This window comes from Musa acuminata, chromosome BXJ2-2 (assembly GCF_036884655.1).
Source record: "Musa acuminata AAA Group cultivar baxijiao chromosome BXJ2-2, Cavendish_Baxijiao_AAA, whole genome shotgun sequence".
Classification (NCBI taxonomy): Eukaryota; Viridiplantae; Streptophyta; class Magnoliopsida; order Zingiberales; family Musaceae; genus Musa; species Musa acuminata.
Window position 1 is genome coordinate 32,580,424 of NC_088339.1, and position 25,675 is coordinate 32,606,098.

Below are 25,675 nucleotides of genomic sequence, written 5' to 3' on the forward strand. Positions count from 1 at the left end.
AAATACCAGCTTAGTCCATGATAATAAAGAGGTTGTATGACCCCTCCACAACCAGTGATGAAGGTTATAAGTGGGGGTAAGCTGCCCCCCTCCTTCCTCGCCCATAGCCAATAATGAGGAGGGATTGCGAGTGATGATAAGAGTGCACCCCCTCCTTCCTTGCTAATAGTCAACAACGAGGAGGGCACAGGAGAAAGTTGCACAACCCCTTCACGGCCAACGACGAAGGTTGCAGGCGAGGGGTGGCCCCTTCCTTCTTCGCCCACGATCGATAACGAGGGGGTTTTACAAGTGGAGGTGACAATGAGTTCGACAAAAGCAAGGATAAAATGATTTTTTTCATGTGACTAAGGGTGTGCGAAATTTTCAAAATTGGGATGCTCTACAAAAAAATTCTCAAATTTATGGGCTTATTTTGAGAATTCGATAGAAATTACGCACACACATCCATCCGATATGAAATTAATAATAATATACATCTGATCATCTGATATGAAAGTAATAATAATATACTCATCAAACCTTTAACTGTAGTATACTATTAATATAAAACTAATCCGTTCGTTATAAGAAAGGCGTAGTCAACCCTTTCTTATCCGACCTCTATTACCATACCCAAATTATAGGTTAGTTTTGATATAAGGACTCATACCTAATAGGTAAACTGCCCAAGCCTAATAGATTAATTAGTCTACTAACTCGATCTTAGTTTTGTTCGCTTTTTACGTGCAACCAACTATTACAATATTAGAATAAATTTTATCTAATATATGAATCTTTCACTATGATATAAAAAAAAATATTTTTATATTTAAGAAAACTATTTTCAAGATTCATATCTTAAGTAACCATATCAATATACCAAGTCTACGCTCCAATAAAAGATCTAATCAATTTTGTTGGAGCCTAATCAACTTATAAAAGCTGGCCTAAGGCCAACTTTATGCCATTACATCTACAAGCAAAAATGTGGAAAGAAATGGTTATTAACAAGCAACACATTATTCAGGACTGCAACAAATACAGTTGTCAGGACAGTAGAATTATAGCTGTTACCATGAAATTTACTATATATTCTATCCCATGGAAGAATATAGAAGGCACAGATAGCAATCCATAACAATCAAGACATGGGTGAGCACAACTTTAAAGATGCTAAACCTGGAAAATTTTCTTGGACCAACCAACAGTACAAGAAGATTACATGGCTGAGGAGCATTAAAAGTCAGCATTTTAGCTTCACTGTTCAAAAGAGCTTTTCCTCTATATTTCTTAAACTCAAATTTACTGAAACAAAATAACATGGATGGAATGTTCTCTACCAGGTATCATAAACACATTTAAGCAATGGATACATTCATTCCTTCTTTCCTTGGCACTTAACTAAGAATCAAAAGGTCTGTTGAAGCTCAGACACACTTCCCAAGTCTTTCCCTATATGTTAGGATTCTGTACTTACACATTCCAGCATCTTCATCTTTTGCATCAAGAATGTAGCATCATCCTAACTTTATGATTGCTCTATAATTTTTGGGCCCCTATATTTTGCCCCAACTACAAAGAAGTTATCAGGTTTCTTCTTCGCTTCAAGCCAAGCATACGCTCCATCCTCTTCAGGTGCCAAGTTCCCATCTCCTGAAATGGAGCAAATTGGTTGGTAATATTAAACAAGCAATCATATAACAGAAAACAATGGAGCACAAAACATGTTCTCAGAATTGAATAGAAAAATGCATCTGAAGATGCAAATTTCTTGTAAGGACTATATCCTAGAAATGTAGTGCTGAAGTTTTGAATCTAACTTTATATATACACACACAGTAATGTAGAATTTTGATTTATTTCAGAAGCAAATGAATTGATGACAATGGCACCAACACCAGGTTTTGGTTCCAAAATATTTCCTGGAAAGCTTTGCAAATATTTAGTGCTGACTTCTTATGAAAACTAACCAGCATAACAAATGGTTTTCTTGACAGATGACATGAACAACACTGTTTTCTGCTTGGTCCAAGTATAACCAAAAATCTTTTTTCAACGATGCTAGAAACACAAATCTGTAATGACTAATTATCGTTAAGTTTGATGAGTAAGGCCCCTTGAATCAAGAAGTAACACATACATATAAATTGTACATACATACATACATATATACAAGTAATCACATCATGACATGCAAACCAACCAGATCTTAGCCTAGTGGTTGGTTTCCTCTTCTTCAAGAAGAGGTTTTGGTTATTAATCGTTAGCGAGGTGGGTGCAGAGGTAATGTCTCTTGGTGGAGGGTCTCCCCTCCCTTCCTAAGAAAAATCAGCATACATCAAACTATGAGATGCCCCAAATCAAATGAAGGTTTATACAGTCGATAAAAGCAAAATTTAGTAAGAACAACATAAGCCAAACAGAATATTCTGCCCAACATACCAGAAAAACTTTTATAATGAAATTCATTGTAGTATGTGCAGTCCCTTCCATCGTCGGGGTTTGAATAAGGCGGCCCCAGGACATCCAGCACTGCACAGGATGATCTTGCGGTAAAACAGTGCATGTTACCTCCATCTTCTGGATAAAGCACAGATGTCTTACAAGGTGCAGTAAAGATGGAATCAGTCTTCACCTTTGCCAAATGCAATCCTGGGGGTTGAACTGCTACAAGGGGGCCACATATTATTTTACAGATAGAGATGTGCAAGAAGCAGAAATAGATCAACAAAAGAAAAAAAAAAGGAAAAAAATTAAATCTAAGAGCTACTATCTGAGTATCAGATAGTTACAACTGGAACTTACAGTGTAAGGATTTCACAATCTCATTAGAGTTCTGAGGCACGTTAACCCAGTCATATGATTTGATGTGCATGGAACCAAAAAGAAGCTTGCTGAATACTGTCATCCCTGGGTGATTATGGAGTGGAATGACAGCTGATGGAGGCAAACAGAAGATGCCAATCTGCACATTGCACACAGAAAACAGGGAAGTGGTCAAACAGCTGAAGCATTTTGCAGATATCATTCTTGAGTGTAATGAAAGAGCATCCTTGAGTACCGATAACTTGTCACACTTGTAAATGTGTAAGTATGTAATTGGCAGAGTTCTCGTGGATGCACCATGTCGAAAATATGGCATATTTTGAGTAAGACCAACATCAGATGCATCTATATAATCTGCAAGTAGGAACATAATTGCAAATGTCAGAAAAGGAACAGAAATTTTCATTTAGATGCGTCAAAAACAAACAGGTTCTAAGTTCCCACCTTGTATAATGCACCAAAAAATTTTAAAAATTGCATAAAAAATCTGTATTTTGTCTATCATTGATTAGCTTCCCACACTTACATAGAGTCAGCTCAAAGAACAACTATAAATGTACATGTAACAAATTTAATCTTTAATCCGAGAATAAAGGATGAAACATATTTGAACATTACAAGACAAGATGTGGTACCATCTTTACTTGAAAAGAATGTAAACGAACACAAAAAAAAAACAAGGATGCCAAAAAAAAGGGTGAAGAACAAAAAGTTGAGCTGCAAATGTACTTAGCAACCTCAAAGATATATCAGACAGATCGTATACTGGTCAACCCCAGTTCCTGTTATAGATACATTGTGTAAAGAAAGCCCTTGGTTGCATGGTCTTAAAAGCACAACAACCCATCAGCATTGACCATGCATCATGGAAAGTTTTCTTCTCATGCCATCGCCGCCAATGCTGTGCAATTCACATGCATGTTGACTCAAAGTACATCCCCCTTACCCACCCTCCATGATTATAAGTACGCACAATCATGAAACCTAAACTGCATCTTTCCAAAATTCTTCCTTCTGTTGCTGTCTGTATGCAGATTTGCAGCCTGTCTATATTGACATCAAAGATGAAGTTGGCAAATACTATAATGATGTCACTTGGTGCCTTCTCACCAAATAGACCAAATCCAGACCAAGAATAGAATTTAGAATCCATGATCGCTTGGTTTTACAATTGATATCTTAAGAAAGCAGACTGTGCTATGGTCCTACTTGGTTACACAGGCAGTTCAAAAATAAGCAATCTTTCAAGCAAGACTCAAAAATATCAGCTGGGTGAAGCGTACATTGCATGACCATACAAGAAAGATGCACAAATAAAACAAGAAAAATAATCACAGGTACAAAGCAAAAAAGGAATAATGCTCGAAGCAAAATATCATAATACCAACCAACAATACCACTCAAATGTCATGTAAGGATGCAATCAAAGAAAGCACTTCATTCACCATATTCATATAAATTGAACAGTTTCTTACTGTCAAGAAAAACAAGCAAACATAACGTAATCTGAATAATCTGAATTCCTAAAACTGCACATTCTATTGTGATGATCACAAACTAAAACAGTTTAACATGCATCAGCGCTAAAAGTGACACCTTGCACGTCAATGTAACAAGCAAGCAGTATAGACGATACCCAAAACGGACCGAAGGCGATCGACATCCTCCGGCGAGGGCACAATCCCAGCCCCTCCGTCAGCGAACACCTCCTTGCATGTCTCGAACAGCCTCTGCACCGCCGACGGTGTCGACCCGACCTTCTTCTGCTTCCTTTTGTTCTTCTTCGACGATGGTCGCCTCTTTTCCGAGGTCAATTCCCTCGCCACAGCCGATAACTCTGGCGTCCTCTGGTCCGCCAACTCCCCCTGCACCCTCATCAAGGAAGGACTCGAGGCAGGAACACAAAACCAATCCAAAAACACCCAAAAAGGTGAGGCCTTTGGAGTCCTTGATGGCAAAAGAAAACAGAGGCAAAGATTGGATTTTTATCCTGGCACAGGGAAGTGGGACTCATTTCATTGGAAGAGTGGGAAGCAAGAGGAAAGAGGAGACGAAGGAGATGCGTCCCATTGTGTGAAACACAGTCTGCTAAATATTTACATGAGAAGATCTCAAAGGCAACATACTACTGCATCACAATCTAAATTCTCAAGGAGTGTGGGGCTTCACCATGGGGAGGAGGAGGAGATGGGAGTTGGGGATGGAGATGGAACCTAAGGGGGATGAAAGAGAGGGACAGAGGTGGGGTAGAATGGGGAGGAAGAGGCGGAGAGTGTTGAAAGGAGGAGGAAATACCATCAGTTTTGTATGGGAAACAATGGGCAAAGAAAGGAAGGCTGGCCACTTTTCCTGTGGGCTAAAACTCAAAACAGCTTTTTAGCATGGCATCTCTCTCTCTCTCTCTCTCTCTCTCTCTCTCTCTCTCTGGGGGGCCCCATCATGACCTCCTTTCCTACTTTGAGGCCTATGATCTCATTCTTCTGGTGTCTACACATGTGGACTGAGCCCCAGCCACATCCAAGCAGCACTGATAGCCTAATCTACATGCTGATTGCATGTCAATGTGGAGCTGTGTGATTGAGTAATCGTGTCTTGCTTAAGCTTTAATTCATATCTTCCTTGTTGATAAGTTACCATCAAGGTATTTAACTATGAGAGTAACATATACATTAAGTTCATTCTTATTTTCAGGATCTTATGATAATGTAAATTTTTTTTATGAGTACCTCTACTTTAAAACAAAAATAAAATAATAATTAAAAAAAAATTATACCTATTAACCATCGCCCTCCGCTTGTTGCCTGGTCATGTCTCGAACAATCGCGTATTGTTTGGCCACATCTCAACAATCGCTTGTTGCCTAGCTATGTCTCATGCGAGAGTCCATCGCTCGTAACTCTCATCATCACCACTTATAGACATACCCTCTCCCCTCACTCATAACCTTTGTCGTCGCTCACAAACCCACCCCCATCCCTCGCTCGTAGCCCTCACCATCGATTGCAAGAGAGGAAGGAAAGGAACACACCATCCATAAATGAGCAACGAAGAAGAGGGGGTGATCACGCACCCGGCTTAGTCATCACTTGCAAAGCCCCCCTCACGCTCTCAACGGTGAGTGAGAAAAGAGAGGGGGTAGCTTGCCTGCCCTCGTCATTAGCCATAGGGGCGAAAGGATGAGAGGGGCACATGCCTTCACTATCACTGTCTCGTATGAGGGTTGTACGAGTCAACGGAGGTGGCTTTTATATGCAACGATGAGTTCGACCAAAGAATAAGCAAAATGATCTTTTCACGTAGGGGTGTTTGAAATTTTTTTAAAATATGAGTGAAAATTTTTGAAAAGTAGAATCTTTTCAAAAAAAAATATTTTTTTTCCATAAAGACAAAATCCAAACTGTTATCATGCAAACTTGAGGTATCCTATACATTCCTTGCAAACTTAATGTATGCAAACTTGAATTCTTTTCTCATTCCTAAGATTTGATGATGATGTGTTTAATTTTTTTTTCACATAAAAAGTGACGAAGGCCGAATTTGAATCCAAGATCGAGTTATTAAAATCTTTAATATCTAAACTCGTCAGTATCTTCAAAAATATATCAGATGAATTTTAAACCTTTAACTTTTGGTAAATGGATCATATACATCACTATCGATCAATATTTTAGATGTAATTTTTTTATATAATACTATTTTATACTATTCTTTTCTATTTTTAGAATCCATGATGATCTGATTAAATGTTTTATCTGTACCAGATCATGTCATGAATTTAAGTCTGGTATCTATCCCTCTATATTTCATCAAGTGGTTTTTAAATTGGTACATTATGAATTTCTCATTTGTGCTATGCACTTATTTTATTAACATTTATGTAATGTTTTTCTTCTCTCTAACTGATTTATGCCATCTATCTTAGTTTTATGTCTCTCCAATCGAGATTGTTTTATATAGCTTCAATTTTTTGAATATATGATAATTCAATCAAAACCTATATATTTATAATTATGCTGAATTATCATATCATGCATATCACATAGCTTGATGATGAAGAGGTGCCATTGCTCTTTAGTGTAATATGGTAAGGCTAAAGAGAGAATAATATGCATAAAGTTAGAAGGTTCTAAAAAGTTAGATTTATTTTTGTTTTTTAGTTCAGAAGTTTGTTGCATACAAGTTCTTGAGAATAGATTTATTTATTAGGAAATATTACAAAAATGGACAAGGGATTAAATAATTTCTAAATATTTATGAATTTAGAAAGAAACATCTCACAACTGAAGTGTCACTTTTCATATTCAGAAGTGTTTCCTAAGAAAGAATTTATATGCATATCTTGAACCAATATAAGAATGAATGTTTTCCTTATTTCTCATTCACCATACAAGCATAATATTAGGTTCATTCTGACATGATTCAACTTAGGAATTCTCCTCAAGTCTAATATATGGTTCAAAAGCATTCCTTTTCCATCCTAATAATTCTGATACAACAATCCAAATTGTTAGTAGTAGATCATCTAACTCTATATGCCATCATATATAACATTATAATGTATACATAGGACTAATACATATCACATAATAATGCTCTTTCTATGCAATATGCAGATGTAGCAAAGCATTCACATAACAGGAAATTATTTCTGATGTTATTATGCTGATAATTATATTAAATTAATCAGTATTTATTAAATAGTTTTAGGTGTCTACAAAAAAAACATTGCTATGTTAAGGATTTTTTGGCCACTATGATGGAATAAGTCCTCATTTTGAAAGATCTCTCTCTTTTATGGTGCATAAATTGGGTGCATTTCATTATTTATATGTACAAAGAAAAATCCACCATCCATGCATCTATTAAACACATGCAAGTTGTTATATCTAACATTGAATCTTTTTCGATCTTGTGCTTGTCAACAACAATAATAATAATAAAACTGAGAGTTCTAATAGAAAGGACTACTCGATTAATTTAATGAGCCACTAATGAGATAGACCTTATACACTCCATTAACTTGAAGGAACCAGAATCACTGTGCCTAAACATTTTGGATCAACTGTTCAGGTTCAACAATCTAATCGGTCAACATGTGAACTAGCTATAAACTGTAAAAGAATAAAAAAGAACAAAAATACTTTAGAAACTTTGACAAGAACAAGGGGTTTCCACTTGACACTGCACAAAAAATCTATATGATGGTTCTGCCTGTGGGTGTAAAATAACATGTATCAGATAGGTTATACAAGCATAAGATAGCTTTATGAATCTCAGGAGATGTATCGGATAGGTATATAATAACAGGTATCAGATAGCTTTATGAATCTTAGGAGATGGGCAGGTCACAAGTAATCAATGATCTGTAGAGTGCCCAACACTCTTATTTGGCTGGAAGCTAACACTACTTCTCAGTGCTCAGGTAAGCCTGGTGCTGAGAAAGCTTACATTTTTGTGTTCTTTGCATGATTTATATGTTCCACAACATAAACCTCTTCCATGGCAAATTGCAGTCACAAGTAATGAATGATGTTTAAAGTGCCCAACACTCTTATTTGGCTGGAAGCTGAAACTACTTGTCAGTGCTCAGGTAACTGGTGCTGAGCACAGAAGTGGAATGAAAGGAAAGCTTACATTTCTGTGTTCTTTACATGATTTATGATGTTCCACAACATTAACCTCTTCTATGACAAATTGAAGTACCCCACAACTCAAGGGGGAAATGCTCTAGCAGGCTCTCTTCTGCAGTGATCAATGCAGAATCCTCGCCTGTCAAAATGATAAACAACATCAAGAACAGGAAGAAAGAAAAGAGGAAATCTTTAAGGCTTCATTCTATCAATTTGTTACTGAACTCTATGAATCAATTTTGCTCATGCTACCAGCAAATGAGAGAACAAGGATGAAGGCCAAGATCTATATCGGAGGTTAAGATAGAGACTATGACTCAAACAAAAGCCCACATAAATGAAGAGAAGCATTGCCCCAAGTATCCTGAATGAGGTTGAAGAAAACAGAAGAGGAAGAAGAGGATATTTCTATCATTAAAGAAAGTTTAATAAATAAAGAAAAAGAAGCGAGTCAACAGGGAAAGCCAAAGAAACAGAAGAGAGTCAACCAAGACTTAGCTAGGAGTTCAAGAAGTTACAGATCACCTCAAAGGCAGATCATCCAGTTCTCAAGAATTACAAGAAAGCAAAGGAAAATCCAGTGATAGAATTCAGAACTTGGCCTTTCAATCTTCAAAGAAGAAGATGAAGCCTGATCAGACGAGTTGCTAGGTGATTGTAAAAACTCTGAAAAATGATCCTGTTAAGTCATAAAAGATATTGAAGATATCATACTACATTTGGTTTTTATATCTTGAAAGAATAAAATTTTCACAAAACATGGTTATAGTGAAACCAAATTGATCCTATTTCTTGTCTTTGTTCCACTTGAAGTAATACTTGCAGACCGAAGAAGGATGTGGATGTTTAATCACTAGCATTTATGGAATTATAACAAAATGCATTGAGCAAAACCTTTATGTAAGATAAACATGCCCAGTGAGTCATGCATTGAACAAAATGCATTCCAGGTGCATCAAGACTTATTTCAACCACAGTAAGTCATCATTTCAACCACAAACAAACTTGATCTATCTAGAGATATCTTTTCTTACTGAATTGAACGAGCTACCGTTGGGGGAATCCTTTTCTCACTAATTTTCTCGATTCAAAGCTACCTCATCACAAATAACTACCAAAAAGAGTCACAACCCAGTTGTACAGCATCACAGATTATACTCCACATATGTACAAGCAAATCCGAAACTTAAGACTGAAGAAGTGAGAGATCACACACATTGACAAAGCATGCTCGTAAAAGCACATCACAACACGTTGATGAAGCCATAAAAATGCGATTTTTTTGACGAAGAAACTGCAGCGAAAGGGAATCAGAAAAGCCAAGCAAAGAACGAACCAGAAAGTGACGAACTCGGTAGCAGGGCTTTCTCATCGACGGAGACTGTGGTACTCGTTGGCGGATAGCAGTGTCGGATCGGTACCTCTCAGCGATGACCTTTTCGCACACTCCATGGACGTCGAACGCTGAAGCTTCGACAAGCCCGAGTGCGTGATCGATTGGGGTCGAGGAATCGCCCAAAAGAGGAAGCCCTCTGCGTTCCTCCGCAGAGATCCAGTCGTTTTCGTAGTGCTACTGATGGGTCGGAGTTTTTTAGGATCCGATCCATTAAAATGGGATACAGATACCGGACGGACCTCCTAGGGAAGCATACAAGAATCGTTTTCGGGTTCGCAATTAATTTGCTAATGGATTCGGGAAGACTTGAGTGTTCGATCCGAATCTATGTTCCACCGGGTCTGAGTCGTCCGAGTCGACTCCCTCAACTCGGCCGAGTCGACTCCCTCAACTCGGCCGAGTCATGGCATTCTTAATCTTATATGTCCTTCTCCCCTCATTTCCAAACTTCCGAAGCTATGATTCCACCGAAACCCTAATAACTGCCTCCGTTCAAACCCAAATCGTCCATCGCATCCGATCTCCGACTATGAGGTCCAAAACCCTAATCTACGTCCTCTTCTTGGTCACCCTTGCCTCTCACGCTGCGCCCCGGACGGGAGAGGCCGCGACCCTCGGCCTGGATGCGTTCCTTGCCGGCGAGGCCCGCCGCGATCCCTCCGCCTCCAACGACTCTTTCGCCTCCCTACCCGCGGCCCTCAAAAGGACGCTTGCCGCTTCACACCTCTCCGCCGACCACGCGACCCTCGTCTCACAGCTCCTATCCTTACAGATCTCCGTCCCCGTCTACGTGAAGCTTGTGGGCGACTTCTCCTCTGCTGCCCCGGGCATCATCCGGTCCTTCGCCTCCGCTGCCCTCACCTCCGACCGCTTCCACGTTATCGGCGCTACCCCGCACCACCTCGCCATCGGACACGCCCTCCACGTGGACAGCTCTCTCTCGCCTCTCGGATCGCAGATATGGAACGCCATCCGGTCTCACCTCGAGGCCTCGCCGTCGCCGCTCTATCGTTCTGCTCTCCTCTCTGTGCCGTACTCCACCGTCGATCATATCGTCCAGCAAGATTTCCAGAGGGAGAACACGAACTCAGCGCCGGGTTTCTACATCTACTTGCTGAATCTTGGATCTCAATCCAAGCCCTATGCCTATTCTCTCGATTCCAAGGATGCGTCGCTGGCCTTCACAAAGTGTCTGGGGACTCTCTGGACTGGGAAAGATCGGTATGTGTGGATCGACCTTGCTGCAGGACCAGTAGAATATGGCCCGGCAATTTCTGGCGAGGGCGTGATTCCCCGAGGTGAGTTCCATCCATTATCCTCGCTCCACGGCAGACCAAGATCAGAAAAGGCCCTTCTTTCGGATCTCACCTCTATGGTCCTTAGCGCATACCGAGCCCTTCTTGTTCCTTCTCTGAGGATTCCAGTCTTGTATGAGAACTCCCTCCTGATTCAGTTCATCCACGTTCATGGATCTGATCCGGATACCACTGGGCTTGACTGGACTTTCATCAAACAGACGCTAAAAGAAAGCGAGCTCGCTTACAAGGAACAATCTTTGGTGTTCAAATCATACAATGTAAAGTTCTCTGAGTGCCCGATATGTTCTTATGCCATTGCCCGATCGACAAATTCATACACCTCCCGGTTCCTCTTTGAGAACTACACTCTTATTGTGAGTGAATATTTGGACTCGAAGCGCATGCATCAGATACTATCAGACTCAGTGGAAGAGGTACGGCGAGCTGCAGCAATTCCTGAAGAGGAGGAATATGGCAAGGTGCTTCCAGTATATGTGTTCGATTTGGAATATGACAAGCTCCTTTTGCTCGACCGGTACCACCAGGCTATTGCATTTAGAAACATGGTGATTGCTGTGAGGACCAGGAGCTCGCAGACTGTCAGTGACTACAGCTGCAATGGCCGGCATGTGATTACACAGACCCGTAACCTCGACCGCCCCATCATTGGTTCCGTGCTTCAGAGCATGTGGGGTGTCTCGCCAACCCACCTGTCATGGAGCCCACAGCACAACAGTACCCTAGTTGATTACACTTGGAGTGTTGGTCAAACTCCATTCGGACCCTTCTCTGAAACATCATCCCTGTCCTTTATTCAGAGAGATGCGGCACGGAGAAATGTTCTGCTAACTTCATTGAACTACACCATTACAAGTGTCATTGATGTATTGCAGTCAATGGCTGCACATGGTGGAGACAGGAAGCTTCTCAAAGAAAGAAAGCATGTTGAGTTTGTTCAGAGGTGGAATTTGCTCAAGTACAAGCTGGAGAAGGTAGTTTCTGCCATCTCCCACTTCGATTTCGAGAAAGCCATGTACTTCCTGAGGTCATCAGATCATGATCTGTATGCTATACACACCTTAATATATGAGGCATCACAAAAGTTGGAAGCTTTACTTGTTTGTTTCAAGGATCCACCATTCCCATGGGCATCGGTTTCCCTGTTTGGTGTGTTTCTTTTTGGTTTCTGTTATGTCTATGCAAAGAGGGACAAGATCTTGAAAAGCAAGAGAAAACAGTTTTGAGAGTGATTTATATGTTGTAATAATGTATGGAGCATGGACATCTTCGTTTCCTAGTTACTTCTCTGGATATTTTTGTCAAGATAGCAGATTTGGTATTAGTCAAAGCACATACTCCGAGCCAGGTCATGTTCAGTATGGCCTCTACTTTCTTGTGGAAATGTCTGATCTCTAAGATTTCATGGTTACAGATTAGTATATGAATGTTAGTTTTTATCTCTAAGTTGTAGTTGATAACTTTCCATGATTTAACATGTAAAATTCTCTTTTATGAGAATTTTGTTTATATTAGCTATCAATCTACTTTGTGCAATGAAAACACATGAGGATGTTCACCTGCAAATGCCTACTAATGCTGATCTTGAATATTCTACCTTGCTGAATTTTGGCAGAGGAACTATAGGAACATATGGCATTATTGCCTTTGACATATCAAAGTGAATGGACAGCACCAACTTGTTATATCTGGCTTATTATAGAGTTTGAATATCAGCAGGATCATGGCCTTTTTTTCTGTCTAAGATGCAGACATGATTAACTTCTTCAGATTGGTATGCTTTGTAAAATTCTCCATCATCTTCAACTACGACCAGCTCAATTGCATGGATGGATTAATGGATTTTCTGGCACAGGTTCGACTTTTCATGCATTGTCGTCGTTCTTGTATATATTCAGATTTTTATATTCTGAAATATGTATAATATCTGAAAATTGGTATTCTTATTATTTTTGCACTTTTAGCATTAGGTGTCTGAAATAATTTTGTCTGAGAAACTTAGGTATAATATTGTCACAGTTTTGTCTCTAGTAATCTTGTTTTGCTATTTTTTATCAACTTTTCCACATCTTTTTTTATTCTCTGATGCTATTGTTTCTACCTTAAGACAGGTGCTAACTGTTGAATGTAGATAAGGTGATGTTTAGGTCTCAAAGGTCCATTTCCACACCCTTAGAAAGTCAAAAATGTTTTCAAATTTTATAGGTTTATTTTCAGTTATTTGTGGATTTTTTTTAATACATCTTTCTAGATAATCTTTTTGAGTGTCCTGGAGTTGTATCCAAGTATATATGTTATTAATTTATTATTAGCTCACTACAGACAGAATTGATACATACAGAACTTATTCAAGTATATATGTTATTGATTCAAGGCATATCTGATCTACTTTTTATTTTAAACTTATCTCTTTTATTCAATATGTCGCTCTCTTTTATTTTTTTGTTATGCTTTACCAATATGGTTCTTTTCTTGCTTCTCTTTTATATCATACAATCACATATAACACAACATTGTTTATATTTAGGCTAATTGCATATTACCCCTTATAGTTAGACCTCCTTAGTATCTTTGTCCTTAGACTTAAAAAGTTTATATTGGAATCCCTATAGTTATGGAAGTGAAACATCTAGCTCCATTTATCTTGGTTTTATCGACAAAAACATGAAAACAAATGGTAAAAAGATAATTTTAATATTCTAGTTGGTGGTGGCAAACGGCATTGTTGGTGGCGAACGGCGACGTCGTTAGGAGTCACGGGTGGCTATTGTGGATGAAGAAAGCGACGGTTAGAGCTGAGGGCCGCTCGGCAACTACGTCGACGCAGATGCAAGCAACGAAAGGATCGCTTGGGTGGCTATTGGGGATGAGGAGAGCGACAGCAAGAAGTGAGGGTTGCTCTGTATCTACGTCGTGCTTTGCATCTACACCGGTGTCGACGCAAATGTAGAGCGGCCCTCACCTCTCGCCGCCGCTCTCCTCATCCACAACAGCCACCCGAGCGACCCTTATATCGCTCTACATCTGCGTCAGCATCGACGCGATTGCCAAGCGACGAAAGGGCCGCTGATGCCGATGTCGAGCAGCCCTCTCGTCGCTCAACAACTTTGTCGACGTCGACGCAAATGCAAAGCAGCAAAAGGGTCGCTCATCGGCCTCGACACAGATGTAGAGCAGAATCGCTTAGCAACTACGTCGACGTAGATGTAGAGCGACCCTCACCTTTCATCGTCACACTCCTCATCTACAACAGCCACCCATGGCCCCTAGTTGCATCATCATCCGCCACCATTGACGTCATCCGTCACCACAAACTGAAATATTAAAATTATTATTTTAATTTTTTTTTTTCATGTTTCCGTCGATAAAACTGACGATGTTAGGATAAATAGAGTTAAAATGTTTCACTTTCACAACTATAGGGATTTCAATATAAATTTTTTAAATTTAAAAATTAGAATATTAACGATGTCTAACTACATGGGATAATCTATAATTAGCCCTCTATATTTATCTGCATTGTAGATATTGCTACCATTCAAATTACTGATCTACAATGAAGCCTGTGCTCATGTTGCTACTGATTTACTACATGGGTGCAAGTTTTCTTGTTCCTTTACTTGTTTATCTTGCTTTATGTTTCTTGTTCCTGTAGGCTGATGATGGAAACAGACGATCCTTCAGGTTATATGCTGAGTCTGAGGCAGGAAGGAGTAGTACCAGGATGGACTGACTAACAGGGCTGTTGATGACCTAAAAAAAAAAAGGATGAGATTTACTGTACTGGAATTCTTTGCATGTAGACATCACTGGAAGAATCTACTTCTGGTAGTATATCTTCACTGGCAATAGCCTGACAATCTGTATAATTTTGATATTGCCATTTTTGGTAGAATAATACTGTTAATATCATGCAACTCTTTGTAACGTGGTGCTCAAGCCTGAAGAAGCCTATAACAAAATGCTTGTTTGCATGAAACCCTCCCACCAGCTATTGTCATGTGTGCATGCTTATTTTACTCTCAAAAGATGCGTGCATGTTTATTTGCAGAAGGTTCCGATGTGAATTGCTCAACATGCCAATATGTGGAAGTAGTTTCTCAGGCTATTGTCATATTATGATCATGAACTGATGATCATATCAAGTGGACCGGACTACAAAAACACGGTGGCTTCTTGGGAGCCACATCATGAGCAGCTGTTAAAGAGAGCGTTACCCCTCACCGAAGCTATGCGTATTGTTGAGGGTCTTCAAAGAGCGCAACGTCATGCCCTCTCACCAATGCACAACCCTTATCGTCCGGTCTTACGATGCTGAGTGAATTAAATAACAGTACACTATTATATATCACCCCTTTTTTTTTCTTTTTAATGTTGGATGAAGACTTTTCTTCTCAACAACACTAAAAACAAAAAGACAAATCATACGTTGAACTGCAAGCAACTGCAAATGAATGCAGCTCTCCACATTAAACTACTGGTCAAATAGATGCTCTAATTAAAGCAACGCTCCCACTCTCAATTATATTGTTCTTACAACGTATCTACCGAATTCAATAAAGCGTAAAAGCACAGCATACATTAGAGTAGAGTAGTAACAAAAGAGAAGGTTAGTTGCATGCTTCACAATAATGGAGAGTCCAATATTGGTTTCGCAGGTTTACTTCATTCGGACTCTCCGGAGTCCATATTGGTGGTGGAAGGACCTCCGCTCTTGTAATCAGCCATGGCCTCCCTGTACCGTTTAGTATCTGCCCTAGCCATCGACTCGTATGGTTCCTTCTCTTCAGCTGCAACGTAACAGGAAAGCATAAAACACAATCAATCAGTTACCCCTCGGATCTAAGAGCAGAATCTACAAAGGTTGTATCCATAATGGGAAATTGTGGCCTCAACAGATAGATAGTAACAGCAAACAAATCTCATGGTGGTTCCTGTGACTCTGGCGTGCACCAGGACGAGAAACAACTAGCTATCTTTTTGAGGGGCAGTTGCAGCATGTGGAACAAAAGACCGGGTGGACTAAGGAAAAGTTCGTGATGTACCCAATGTCCTAATAAATCATTTATGATTTCATTAGATCATTCAAATAAAGTATAGATCATTCATATCTAAGAAAACTTGCTGATAGTTTTGTGAATTATCCTAAAGCTCTATAACATCTCCTAGAAATCATGGGTGTGAATTGAGTCCTAAAAGCAACAGACATTAAGGACAATTGATACTGGACAAGCCAAACCTGTCATTTTTTTCCATCTCTCTCCAAGGGCCCTTCCAACGTCTGTAAATGACATCCCTGGATTGCCCTTCTTCAAATTCTGCAAATAGAAGTACAGTTGGAATAATAAGTTTATAAGTCAAAACTATATTATGCTTGTTCACAAAGCTCAGTTTCCGCAACATTTGCAGAGATGAGATAACCAAACAAAAAGACTAACAAGAAAGATCAATTTAATTCACCTAAGAACTGAAGGAAACAAATTAGTCCGACAAGAAAGATCAATTTACACAACTTACTTCTCTTTCAGCATTTGAGAAAAACATAAAGCCTGACATAGCCCGTTTTGGTGCATTAGGATCCTTCTTCCTCTTTGGCTTTCTCTTCTTTGAACCTTCTTCGTCTCCATCTCTGCTTTTACCCTTAGCAGATGGTGCCTTCACTCCAGTAGCTTCCTTCTTGGAATCCTTAATGGAAGATTTCTGAGGAAAAATAATAACACTGCTTGAACACGATCGAATAGAGAAATTCCAGCATATTACAGGACACCATTTTTTTGTACCATGCTAATAATCAACATCAAGCAGGAAAAAGTGAATTCAACATAATTATTACAAGTAAACATATAAAAAAATATACTTTCTCTTCTCCACTTTCACTAGCATCAGATTCCTCTTCCCCAGAATCATCTGTGGGTGATCCACCATCATCCTTTTCAACAACAAAATCTTCATCCTGCAGGGTAGATAGAAAGATTTATCAACTGATCACAAGATATCTTTAACACAAGCATATATTTGATGCGACTCTATCCAAGCACCTCTTCATCACTTTCATCCCCAGCAGCATTCTTTATTCGTTCAAGATGTGGATCTACAGCATCATCATCATCATCATGAAGAGCAGCAGCAACTCCATTGGTTGTTTGAGAACCTCCAAGATTCAGTATCTTCATACCCTTTGCCCTTCATGAAACCAAAAAGAACCAGGTAACAAATCCAGACAAAGATACCAAAAAGATTATAGGAATGATGATTAAGGACCTACTTAATGAATTCGAAGAGATTATGATATTCGTTTCTCTGGATATTTCTGAAAAGATGCTCTTGATCATTTTTAAGCTTAACAAGGAGATCAAAATAGTGAGATGACACACTCGATCCTCCTGCGCCATGGCGTTCAAATTCAACAAAGTCAATCTGCATACCCACAAAAAATAAGGAACAAACTAAGTTACTCGAAAAAAAGAAGTCCAGATGTCCTGGACAATAATCACAGGTCAGCGGCTGGCAACTTGACTTGCCATCCGAAATTGGCAAAAATGAAAAAGAGGAATTATGTTTTGGACAAACAGATACAACAGAAGAATTCCAGTGTGCAAAAGCTTGGGCAGCACTTTGACTGATGGTGTCTAAATTTCATGTCCTATCATACCAACAATTTAACTAGCAGGGGAAATCACCAATGGAAAATGGCTTTAACTTTGTTAGTTGATTCCGTTCACCTTCTCTCCACTTCCCTTCTTCCTGACCATTCCCTTTCTGATCTACCTATCCCCCATCTCCACCACCCACCAAGATCATCTCTGGCTCCGACCAACCCTTCCTCTCCATTTTCCATCCTACTCTTCAATATATATCCATAGATACACCGGTGATACAGCTCATCAAACTTCTAGCTTCTTTCACAATATATCATTCCACCTCCATGACAACCAGGGTGGAAAGAGAAGGGAGAAGAAACTGGCACCTTCCACAAAGCAGCAAAAACCGAGAAAACTAAACCAATCAAAACTAATAAAAAGCTGGTTTCAGATTACAACCTGACTCAGTTGGATTTCTGTTCGGACAATAGAAACCAAACAATTTGATCCATATCTTAAAACACAATCAAACTGAATTGCGTCTAATACACCGATAACGGACCATTCATCAATAGTGCAAACAGCAACATGACAACCCTGTCTACACTCCCCCTTTACCACGAGACCATTCAACCAAAAGCAAACCCTACTTGTTCATTATATAAAAATATCATTGGAGAAAAAGATTGTTTTATCTTACATAATTAAGCAACAAACAATTTAGATGAAAATTCTGCTTCAGATTTTGTCCAAAAATTAAACCAAAATAGGATAAAATACCAGGCCCAAATAACTGCTATTGCAGAAGAAAAATAAATCCATAATCATTACCTCATCATGAAGAATGAGTGTTGGAGGTTTTGGAAGAAAGAAAAATCCCTTTTCAAGTGGATACAGCAAACCATCCTCAGCTTTAAGTGATGATTTCACTGCATATCCATCTTGACAACTACGAAAGGAACCTGGCCTGGTCACCTTGGCTCCAGATATGCCACGCAAGGTCTTAATGAAAACCTCATGGATTAAGCCCTGAAGGAACAAAAAGAAAAAAGAAGTTTAGGAAGAGTTGGAAGTATGATGTTAAGGAAACAAAAAAACAAAAGTGCAGCTTCCATATTGTAAAGTTGACATATAGCACAAGCAAGTGCACAGCTAGAGATGCGATGAAGCATCAGATTTCACTAGACACAAACAACAGCAACAATGTGAGAGGAGGCTTGCATCTCTTCAAATTCAAAAGTTTGTGACAGATATCAAAGAGAAAAAGTGATAGAAATACTTCATTCCTGAGCTAAGTCACAATCACCTTATAGGATGGTTCCAGCCTGTCCTTGAATCTGGTTGACAAGAGCTCCTCGCTTAGTAACAGGTTCTTCTCGACTACATATTCTGTTTCAAACTTTTAAACCAGAAAAAGAAGGCACAACAGAATTTAATAACAATGATCATGATGGAAAGTGGAAACACAATAGTAACAGCACAGTGCAAATACCTGAATAACTATATGTGGATATAAAGTTTGTCCTTTCCGAATTGGTGGGTCAAGAGTAATTACAACAAAGGTATGGGGTTGGTTGGACTGTGTAGAAAAACAAAGCAACTAAGATTAAATATATTGCAGAAATCCAGTTGTTAACCAAAATTAAGTTGTTCCTCACCAAGATTATGACTATCAAAAGACACTACTGAATTAAATAACAGATTTCTATAAAACAAACATATTTACCTTCGGAAGTAGGAAAAGCCGGACAATACTGGCATATTGAATTTTAAAATCATTAGCCAATCCCTGAAGCCGCATGAATGAAAGGTGAAGCTCCACACTGTGTCGCCCCCTGGAGATACAAAGATTAAATCAGTTTCTGACAGCATATGTACGAAGAAAAAATGAAGAAATTCATGGGATGAATGTATGGACTAACCACGAGTAACCAACATAATGGAAAAAGTAAGAAAAATGTTTAAAGATGTTACAAACTGATTCACTAGTTGGCTTTGTACCTGGGTGTGAGGATTGCAATTCCTTCAAATGTGAGAAACGGTTCTTCAGACGAGCCAACATCGGCCAATGAGACTATTTTATCAAGGAAAACCTAAAATATATACAGATTATTGGATTGTAGGGGCAAATTCCATAACTGGACAAACAAACAGAACACAAGCAGATGTTACCTGAGCTGGAGGACGGTTTTCATCACCAACGAACTGTGTATTGGAAGTAGGTATGTGAAAACTTAAATCCATCAATGAATCTTTCTGAAATCAGGAAGAGAAAAATTAGAAGCTCATAGCTAGATTTTTAGGAAGAAAATTACCAATAGTGTCTTAACACATTAAACAAGTCCAATAGCTTGGACCTATTTTTTAATTGTCAACTCAATTACAACCATCAACAAATTTAGATGAAATGCAATCTTCTAGAAACTTTAGCATTGTGAGGTCCACTAGGACCAGACTTCAGTAAATAACAAGATGTTTACTAACGACACTAAATAAAGGACTACGTTAACATCTACCGAGTCAATGTATAAAAAGTAATTTAATATGATCTTGATATCACTTTTCCCTTTCATCCAACAATTTACGGGGTGTATAAGAAACCTGGGTCTACTTATCTTCCCAAGTTCGCCTGAGATTATCTTACATAATTTCTGTTTCCAGAATGAGACATCAAATTTAAGCTTCAGTATGCTGCTATTCACAAGTCTAGTCCAGGACCATCAGTTCAGGAAGAATCAACCTATCTCAATCAAGGCTCAGATAACTTTCATTCATAAATCTAGTCCAGGACCATCATCATAAAGAAGTCTTTCATTTTCAATATTCAATGTTCCAGCTAATTATTTTTCCCCTTCATTATACCATAGTAACTAGAATGATGATGGCCAATGTGGCACTAATAACGAAGAGTAAAATTTGTTGACATGTCATATGGATGGTGCAAAGGAACATACTGCTAGGCCATACGCACGATTCATACATCACAAAATTATAACTTCGTCATCAACAAGAACAAATTAGGTTTTGGAATCCATTTTCTTACTGCAGGAACATAAATTAATATTACAGGCAAGCAAACAAAACTAAATTTAAAAAATAAGACACGAACTGCAGGATTATCGAAATCAGTCAGCTTAGTATTTTTATCAGTCAGAACCGCACTCTAAGGTTTTCACTAGTGATCCTAAGATTCCTAAACATATATTGATGACTACCTCGGTTGCTCCTGTAGTATCATCAACATGGAACTCCATGTAGACATCTGTTTTTCCCTGAAGCTGGGTTTGAGCAACATCTGCTAAAGAAACCTCAAATGCTTGCTTTGAGCCAACTAAGAAGGTGAGCATGTTCCCTGTGATGCAAATAACATAATATCTTCAGGATGTTGGGGACAACAAAGCAAACAGTAGCAACTGTAGTTTGTACTCTAACCACCTTATCTCATAAGTTGGTAAATATCTACTACAGTTCATAACAAGCTTCATGTTATGGAAAGGGAACACTAAAATGTTCATTTGGATTCTGTTCATAAGGTAGTATCATCCATACTGGAAGCAAACAATCATGTCAGTATGATATATCTTTAACGGCATGAGAATATTTACAGTAAAGAGGTATCATCATCTTATTTCTGCTGATACAGGCATGAGAAAGTTTTTTGTTTATGTTTCAAGCAATGGCATGAACCCTACAATAAATGGTATGAAAAGACAATGACGCTTAGTAGTTGCAATCGCAAGAAAAATTTATTGAGATATGAACAGTAGCAACATATAGGTATTATTATCTCCAGCCAATCATATACTACTTGCATTTGTTGTGGTAGTTGTTAATATTTATGCAAGACAATGATAATAACATCAATATGCCGTAACAATGCCAAAAACCCCCTAGCATGAGGGGCATCATACTGGACTGTGCATTCTGGTTGCTGCAAGCAACATATGAATAAGACGCCAAATAGCATTTGTAACGAAACCTATAGCACATCTCAAATCAAAGGTAGTGAAAATGTACAAGTGGGTACTAACATTAGATATTTTCATCTTCAACCAATCATTAAAACACTAACCATTTTCAGCATTTGTAGTGATTGTTGTCAAAATCTGAGCTACAAAAGGATAAAGGTACCAGATGTGGTGCCAATACCAGGCAACCACTAGCATGGCAGACACCACAAAGAACTGTGCATTCAGCTGGTTTCCTAACAGCATGGTATGCACTTGATATCAAAACAGCATAGCAGCGCTCAAAACCAAGGCGCTGCTTGGAAAAAAACAAGGTGCTGCATATATTCAATTCAGCTGTTTTCATGTGATGTTCTTAACAATGTTATGTTGCTACTGAATTGTTTAAAATAGAAAAAATTAATAAACATCGAAAAAAAAAAGACCTGACCAGGATTCTAACCTGTTCAATACCAAGTGATATTCCACAATTAGAAAATATTTACCCTCAGGCAACCAAAGCAAAACAGAAACAAGCACCAAAACGACACAATCAGTAACATAAGCAGATATCCAATTCTACTCCTAACAGGGCAAATAATAACCATCAATAAATTCAGAATAAATAACAGCCCTTGAAACTAAATGAAGTTGTTCAGCATGGTTGATCATGCTTATGAGAACAGGACCCAAAGTTCTCCAGACTCCAGCTGTATTTCAACTGATAATTTTGTGCACTAATGTAACACTTAAACAATCAAACATAACACAGAAAGCTGATATTATGTGGAGTGCGAGAGAGAAGAGAGGGAAGGCAGCAGCAAAGGGACTAATTGGATTTGCTGGGAGCAAAAGCATGCCAAAGAAAAAAATATAAATAAATAACAAACAGTCAGTTGTAGTGACCACAAAAAGTAATTGTGATCAAGATTATTTTCAATCCTTAAAAAGAGAAGAAAACTAACCGTTTATATCAATTTCCCCCCAGTTATGGCCAGTGACAGAAAGTTGCTTCTCTTCTGGCGTTAAGCCTATATTCTTCTGTATGTAATTTGTCAAGTTGCTGACATCCTACAGCACAATATTATAATAAAAATCAATTATCTGCAAGGTCATCACAAACTATTTAAGTGTAATAAAGAAACCAACCAGTCCACTGCAAAATCAGAAAAACTACAACTGCAATGTATCATGTACTAGCAAAGCACCAACTAGGAAAACATTGCTTTTGATCATTGACAACTACAAATAAGGTTAACATGAAAGTCATAGGCTGAAATCAGTGCATGAGCCCACCAAGCCAACAATTTACATACGAAATGGCATGTTTCCTGTACTGACTGAGTTTACAGTTCCAATTTACCAATTGATATGACACTTCTGTATAAAACTTCTTAAAAGCTAACAAGGAGCTAGTCGTAGCATAACCACAAACACAAGACGACTTGCCGAAGCCAAAATATATTAAAGGAAAAATAATTAAAATGGACAAGAAAGAATTTAAGGCCCTGAACTTTGTAAGGTTTAAGAGAACCAACACCTGTTCACGAAATCCGATGAACTTGTAAAACAATCCATCTTTAAGCCTAACCCCGAGTTGATATGCCCTGGGAACTTTCATCCAGGTAACTCGAGCAATATCTGCCTTGTCGACATCAATAATCTTTCCACCACCTTGCTTTCTCCATGCAATCCCACCTGCGTGCACCTTCAGTTGCCCAGGGTTCTGCGGTCACAACACACCAAAATACGTTCAACAGGGTTTCTTGATATAATATGCCACCACTAACAAAAACTACATGAGAACTAAAGTTTATCATATTATAAAAATAAAAATGTGATTTTTTTACACCCATGTATAATAAGCTTTGCATTCGTATAATCTGTCAGACCAACAAAAAAGAAGTGGCAACAGCATTGCACATCAGCTGTAAGCACTAGGGGCTCACGAGCCTATTAGCCATCCAAAATGTTTCATAGACCTAAGTTGTGTATGTTTATTGATTCAATTTGTGAACTACGGATATATCAAAGCTTCTGACTGATGGGTATTAAAAGGACCTGAGCATTCTCGTTTATGTTTATAAAGTGGAAAACGGAGAAGGAAATGGGAAAATTCAGAAATATTTGTTAGGAAAGGATCAAAAAGGCCAAATAACATAAAATTCACAGGACAAGGGAGTTAAATTTCTAACAACTAAACATGAAAAACCAAATTGTCAGCTGTTATTTTTGTTTTCTTCTTCCAACGGATGCCAGAACAGACCCAATAATGCATCATAAACAAGGGTTACCAAACGAAGAAATCAAGAACGAAAACTATGACAGAATAATAACTTGCAGAAGACATCATGGCATGTCTCGGAGCTCAAAGAGAAGCAATCTCAAGAAACAAAGTCTCCATCCGTAGTCGAGCAATCGAAACCCTAAAACCATTACCGACGCAAGAAGGTAACTCGATATCCGACTTCCGCCCAACAAAAAACACACAAGTGAAGACGCCAAAGTAAAACCCTAGCATCGAGAAAATAGAGAGTAATCATCGATACAAAACACTAAACTCCTCGGCGAAAAACCAAAATGAGAGCTCCGGAAACGAACCCCTCGAGTCTCAAGAAGGAATCACTCACGAAACGGGCCGAGATCCTAAACAATCCGAAAATCCCAAAAAAAAATCGCCCAAATAAATAGAGACGAAGAGAGCGGCGAAGAAAGCAGGAAAACACAACGAGCGACTAGGGATTGTCCTTACGGTTCCACCGCGTCCTCCGAGGAGGATGTTGTTGAAGAGATGACCGTCCGTCATCGCTCTCGATCTCGGGGAGAGGCGGTCCGAGCGCTCGACCTTCCCCGATCTCTATTCCCCTCCCCTTCGCTTCGCCCGCCCTCGGTTCCCTCTCGAGGCCCCTCGCTCGACACTTGCTCCGCTGATCCGTGCATTTATCGTGGTGAGAAGATGCGAGCGCGGGGCGGTAACGATCACCGCAGGGCCCATCACGACTCCCCACGATAATCGGGCTTCGATGCGGGGCCCAAAATGGGCCCAATAAATTAGACGAGAACATGTGGGCTCGCTAGAATCGCATTGGGCTTCGACATTTAGCCCAATCAATCATATGAGATCCCAAACAATTCAAGTCAAAGTTGGAATACAGCTTTGGGTTTCGAACACAAAGCTGGAAGCTGAAATCATGTTAGTGAGATGACGAAAACGATTTGTGGGAGTACGAGTGAATTAGATGTTTCCAACCTAAGAAAAAATTCATTTATTTCTATATGAGATCGGTCTTCAATTCGGTGTCGAAGGAAAAGAATAGTTATTAACACCATGAAATGAACAGTTCGACGTGATTTGAACCTGTATGTTATGATTTCTTAAGATAAAAATATTGAACTCTCGAGGTATATTTATATAAAAAATAAAAAAGAGAGAGATTTTTCGATCTTATTTCTTTGACGTCCAGATTAATAATCCAAGATATATGAGTATGAAAAAAATTGATCAAAAAATTATAACCCCAACTTCATTTTATTAAATACAAACCTTTATTTTAGTCATAAATGAACATAATATTTTTATGAAATATTTTATGAGGATATAGCCTCTAACCACCTCCGACAATCATCCTTTTACTTTTTACCCGTAAGGGGTAGCACATAATCATCTATCTTGGATCCTTATTCATATGAGCAGATACATAAACGATAATCTTTAAAGTATCATACGACGATATATTCATTATCATTTACTGATCTCTCATCATAAAACCAATTTATGAAAGTACAACTATTGCTCATTCATTACAAATCCTAGTATGGACAGCCGAGAAGTTGGGTATAAAGGCATCTCATTTGGGTCGCTTTCAAATTGAAATAAAGTATGCATCTTAGAAATCGAATTAAATGGATGCATGTGCTTCGATAGTTGGATCTAACGTGACGGATTCGATCTATTTAATCCAATGGTTTGTAAACGATGGATGAAACGGAGGAGAAA

At 38.8% G+C, this 25,675-nt stretch overlaps 3 protein-coding genes and 1 long non-coding RNA gene across 7 annotated transcripts; 1 reads left to right on the forward strand and 3 right to left on the reverse strand.

The window, feature by feature from the left end:
* Positions 1–1,145: 1,145 nt before the first annotated feature.
* Positions 1,146–5,135, reverse strand: LOC135584431 (plant cysteine oxidase 2-like). Of its 4 annotated transcripts, none has more exons than XM_009391650.3 (6): positions 4,445–5,135; positions 3,044–3,162; positions 2,788–2,947; positions 2,587–2,649; positions 2,425–2,514; positions 1,146–1,635 (listed from the first exon to the last, which is right to left on the reverse strand). In XM_009391650.3, exons 1-6 carry the CDS (start codon positions 4,683–4,685, stop codon positions 1,511–1,513), a joined length of 798 nt encoding a protein of 265 aa, XP_009389925.2. In that variant the 5' UTR covers positions 4,686–5,135; the 3' UTR covers positions 1,146–1,510. The 4 variants fall into 4 exon arrangements, with proteins under 4 accessions (XP_009389925.2, XP_009389926.2, XP_009389923.2 ...); XM_009391651.3 differs by having other exon boundaries at positions 2,587–2,646; positions 4,445–5,134; XM_009391648.3 differs by having other exon boundaries at positions 2,425–2,649; positions 4,445–5,134.
* Positions 5,136–8,335: 3,200 nt separating this feature from the next.
* LOC108952145 (uncharacterized) lies at positions 8,336–10,150 on the reverse strand. The gene is made up of 2 exons (XR_001976731.2): positions 9,775–10,150; positions 8,336–8,577 (listed from the first exon to the last, which is right to left on the reverse strand). It is a non-coding gene; the product is annotated as an uncharacterized LOC108952145 (long non-coding RNA).
* Positions 10,151–10,269: 119 nt separating this feature from the next.
* Positions 10,270–12,659, forward strand: LOC103976452 (uncharacterized). Its single transcript, XM_009391653.3, has one exon. The coding sequence runs from the start codon at positions 10,364–10,366 to the stop codon at positions 12,374–12,376; it is 2,013 nt and encodes a 670-aa protein (XP_009389928.2). The 5' UTR covers positions 10,270–10,363; the 3' UTR covers positions 12,377–12,659.
* Positions 12,660–15,628: 2,969 nt separating this feature from the next.
* Positions 15,629–24,591, reverse strand: LOC135606147 (FACT complex subunit SSRP1-like). The gene is made up of 16 exons (XM_065096977.1): positions 24,431–24,591; positions 23,219–23,404; positions 22,644–22,749; positions 20,947–21,083; positions 19,904–19,987; positions 19,733–19,824; positions 19,458–19,566; positions 19,224–19,310; positions 19,038–19,130; positions 18,563–18,760; positions 17,416–17,567; positions 17,189–17,333; positions 17,008–17,103; positions 16,668–16,850; positions 16,390–16,468; positions 15,629–15,940 (listed from the first exon to the last, which is right to left on the reverse strand). The coding sequence occupies exons 1-16, from the start codon at positions 24,482–24,484 to the stop codon at positions 15,816–15,818; spliced, it is 1,926 nt and encodes a 641-aa protein (XP_064953049.1). The 5' UTR covers positions 24,485–24,591; the 3' UTR covers positions 15,629–15,815.
* Positions 24,592–25,675: the final 1,084 nt, after the last annotated feature.